Source organism: Parasteatoda tepidariorum, chromosome 8 (assembly GCF_043381705.1).
Source record: "Parasteatoda tepidariorum isolate YZ-2023 chromosome 8, CAS_Ptep_4.0, whole genome shotgun sequence".
Lineage (NCBI taxonomy): Eukaryota > Metazoa > Arthropoda > Arachnida > Araneae > Theridiidae > Parasteatoda > Parasteatoda tepidariorum.
Genome location: NC_092211.1, coordinates 31361686 through 31366290, shown reverse-complemented (window position 1 = coordinate 31366290; position 4605 = coordinate 31361686). Strand labels below are relative to the sequence as shown.

The 4605-nt window shown below is 30.4% G+C and overlaps 1 protein-coding gene across 1 annotated transcript in view; it reads left to right on the top strand.

The window, feature by feature from the left end:
• Positions 1 to 2046: 2046 nt before the first annotated feature.
• The window catches only part of LOC122270637 (uncharacterized), a 12675-nt gene continuing 10116 nt past the window's right edge, over positions 2047 to 4605 (top strand). The window contains exon 1 of the mRNA XM_043048863.2: positions 2047 to 2162. Within this exon, the coding sequence (XP_042904797.1) occupies positions 2132 to 2162 (31 nt within the window). The 5' untranslated portion in view covers positions 2047 to 2131. The remainder of the gene's footprint in view (positions 2163 to 4605) is intronic.

Below are 4605 nucleotides of genomic sequence, written 5' to 3'. Positions count from 1 at the left end.
ATTATTTACCAGCGCAGTAATATTTTTGACGAAAAATAATTAAGCTCAGTGTGCCTAAATGCGACACGATTTTCCATAATTTCGTCGCATTTAGGCCGAACTTGACATTTTTTCAATGAAAATGGCGGAAATATTACGACATCAATCAAATCACTAAATCACTGTAATCAAATAAATATTACTGTAAAAAAAACTGCAGATTATTTTAATGTAAAGATGAATTTTATGGATGGTGCAAAAAAAAATCTAGTTGCAAAAATCTAGGAGCAAATTTTTTTTACAGTGGGTATAGTTACGTTTAACATCTAGTATTAATGAATATTAATAATGTTACAATGGTGTTAGACATAAAGTGTTGAATAATTAATGTTGTTATAATAACGTTAGACATAAATTATTAAATAATTAATGCTGTTATAATAATGTTAGACATAAAGTATTTAATAATTTTCAATGATGTTATAATGACGTTAGCCATAAAGTATTAAAATTATATTAATGATTTTATAATGACATTAGGCATTAAGTAAAAATTTTTTTATTTATTTATTATTAACGAAGAATTGATTAGTATATACGTCACATTCATGCTGCGAAACCTTTCAACGCCTCCTTTTACAATAGTATAAAAAAATGTCGTTTTAATTATTATAGAACACTGATAAAAAAATCTCTTTGGCAAAATATGTAGAGAAAATTTTTTTTTAATAATATAAATAAATAATAAAACAGGAAAATAATAAACCAGGAAGTATTATTATTTTGTATGTCAACTATATACTTTCGTAACTTTTTTGATCTGTTTTATAATTTATTTCGTAGGCTAATATGACTATTTTTTNGCGCCATCTATGGCTAGGAATTCGACTTCTGCCACGCCATTCACACAACCACAACCCGCTTATAGGGCGAGTCACATTCACACACAAAGGAGAAAGGACATAGAACACACAGAGAGAGAAAGAAACATCCATGTTTGCCCGGGATTCGAGCCCAGGATCTTTCTGATGCAAGGACAGTTCTCTGTCCCCTACACAGGCCGGTCGGAAATATGCTTAGTAATAATATAATGATAATAATACCAATTTCAATGACCAATAATTTAAAGTGATAAAGTTTTTACGGTCTACATTTTTAGTGGCTAAAGCATTTAGAAGTTAAAATAGTAAAGTTTGATAACTACGAGTTTGAGAAAAAAAAAGAAAATACCAACAATAGAAATATGTAAAAACCTATGATCCTTATTTTTGGGGAAAAAAGAAAAAAAATTAAGAGATTATTTTCCTTATTATGAAATTTCAGAAATTATTTATGTTTTCAAAATCTAGGCGACATTAAAAACAGAATTAGCTTGTGTGAGGAACAAATGTATAATTTGATTCTCCTCAAAACGAACCATACAAGATTGTGTAGCAATCTCAGATAGTTGGCAAGCGTCATCGAGTGCGGGTGGAAACTACTAATCTATTTATAATTTTTTAATGATTTGTTCTAATATTTACCAAATAGAAAAAAAAATAACACTATTTGAATTAATTTAAAGACTTCACTTTAAAAACTTCATAACTTCCTTACATCTCAATTGATGCGGTTTTTTAAAAATATTTTTTTATTTGAAATATTACTTTCTAGCGATGTTTTAATATTTTTTTGTGACAAGGAAAATAAACTTTTAGGAATGAAAGTTCCGACTACCTACTTTATATTTTAAATGTTACATTAAAAGTAAAAATATCTGTTAATTTTTGCCTTAACATCTCAACTCCTGATTTTATCCCAAACTTTTAAAATATATATTATATTAATATAATATTAAGTATAATAATTTCAGTATGCTTGCATTAAAAGAGTGTATTTAACTTTATGATGGTTAATTGTAATGCATTCAGGCTATTTAGAATCTTGTAAGCTAATTTGAATTTCTATATAATAAAGTAAGGATTTGCGGTGTACAAAATATCCGTAATTCTCAATCTCAAGCAGAAGTAAAAAGAAAATCACAGATAACTACATATTATCGAGAAAAGATAAGTAATATATCTTTCAACAGATGTCAATTTTCTTTTTGCGTGCCTTTAAATATCGTCAATTGCCTAATAAAATTCTCTGCATACATTAAAAATTCGATACCATGAAAATTTTTGCTGGATTAATACTTTGCAGTATGTAGCTTTTGTATTCTCTTTTAGTTTGTTTATTTTATGCTTTAAAAGAAAATATAATAAGTTACTAAGTTCTTGTTTCTACTTTAAAATTTTTAAACTATCTAAAGCTCAATTCTTATTTTTAGAATTTTAAATTTTTTTTTGCAAGAATAAATAATTTAATAGTATACATTATACATTAAAATTATGTAAATTCCTTCGAATAATTTCTTCACCCTTCTCTTGATACTTATTGGTAACAAGAAACATTATGTAAAGAATATCTGATCTATTTTTATTATTTTTTTTTTGTATATCAACCACGTTTATTAGGTTTACGTTACTCTCAAGTCAAGTCTAACTGAGAAATAAGAACGATTCAGTAATTTGGCTTGCTTAAATATTATAAAGAATTCAAGTAAGGAGTTACTAAGCCCAAATCAATGGAAGAATTAAAATGAATTTTTTTTTACCGATTTTCAAATTTTTACAAGAGTTTAGAAAATTATTTGAATTAAGAGGAATTTAAAAGTATTAGAGTGTGATACATTTATTAATTTCTTTATTTTTCGCGCGTTAATATAATTAATATAAGCCGACAAACATACCTTAAAGAAGAATTCGCACGCTTGATTGACACTACCATATTATGTATAGACCACTAATTTAGTAACTGTTTTTTTTTTCCAATGGCAGGCACTGAATTTGAATCTTTGCCTATACTATACCAGAATTGTTGCTTATTTCGCGCAACCCAGTGGGCACCTGTGAACCAGAGTCACGGAGGCGAGCAGCATTGCCCACGCCACACTGCCACAAACCCGTTTGTAGGGTGGGCCACATTCATACAACATACACACACACAACAGAGGACAGCACAAAGAGAGAGAGAAACATCCATGCCCAGAGCGGGATTCGAACCCGCAGCCTATGGCTTCGCGGTCAGACACGCTAACCGCTCGGCCACCAGGCCGGCATTTCGTAACTGTATTTAGTAACTGTATTGATATTATATCAGCTTAAAGTAATTTTTTTATGTTATAACACACTGAGAAAAATTACCGTTATGCATGGTATTGGATGGTTAAAATATCATAATTCTAGTTAATAAAACCAAAATACATGGTATTTAAACCATACAATTGTTAACTTTTGTTTATAAGGTAACAATTTGCTGAACATTCTAGTTTTAAAAATTATGCATCTCAATACAGCACTCTTCAAATAATATTAAACTGAAAAGTAAATTTAACCGAGTAAATGAATATATGCCATTCGTTAAAATATCAAAAGAAAAATATTTTAACACATTTACCCCATTTTATCACAAATGATAAAATCTTATTTTATTGTTAACTTTACAGAAATCATTACCAAAGCGTTTCGGTAAAAATTACCAAGATTTTGGGTGCTCCCATAGAGCAAAAAACACAGTAAATTTTAACTTATTATGATCGTTTTGACCATTAATTTTATCTCAATGAGAAATATTACATTATGTTGCTAATATAACACATTGCTAATGGAATTCATTAGGAAAGTCAATAATAAACACAAAAAACACAGTTATATTGTCGAGCATATTTAAAATACTAAATAGGATGTTTTACAATCACAGCTCTTAACATATACTAATTGGAGAAAAAAGTGAAAATAAAAACATCAAAATTTCTTTAAATGCCAAAGAAAGATTTTAATCTTATTTTTCTTTGTAGTAATTTTTCAGATTTGTATAGCGCTTTTCAAAACACACACAAACCCCACTACCAACATTCGCCAAGGGTCCTTGACATTGCGCAGGACGATGTTGGACCCCTTCCGTGCTATTTTATCCCTCTGTACTTCTCGGACAAGACAACAAAACATACCCTAGCCAACATACTTTTTAACTTCAGTTTTGTCAAATGCTCTAAAAAATATATATATCAAAGAAGCTATTACAAAACACCCTGTTTATTATAGATACTGATAGGTATTGAATTAAGAAGTCCAGATAATTTTTGGGAACAAAGAGACATACAATATGTCTATATATATATATACACCGAAGAGCTATTACATTATGACCATCCAGCTAATAACATGAAGGACCATTTTTAGCCCTCAAAACTGCTTGCACCCGCCGTGGCAATGACTCCACAAGGTGCTGATAGGTAGTCTGAGGTGTCTGGTACCAAGCGCTCACCAACTGGCCTGCAATTCCCTCATATTGCGAGGGGATAGCGTGGCAGCTCGAATTTGGTTTTCCAAGTAGGACCACAAATGCTCTATTGGATTAAGGTCAGGTGAATTTGGGGGCCAAGAAATGACTTGAAAGTCACTGGAATGTTCCTCGACGATGCGACCCTTATGACATGGTGCATTATCCTGTTTGTAAACACCATCCCCCGCAGGAAAAACTGTTGCCATGAATGGGTGAACCTGGTCTGCAACTATGTTCAAGTAGCTTACAGACGTCAGG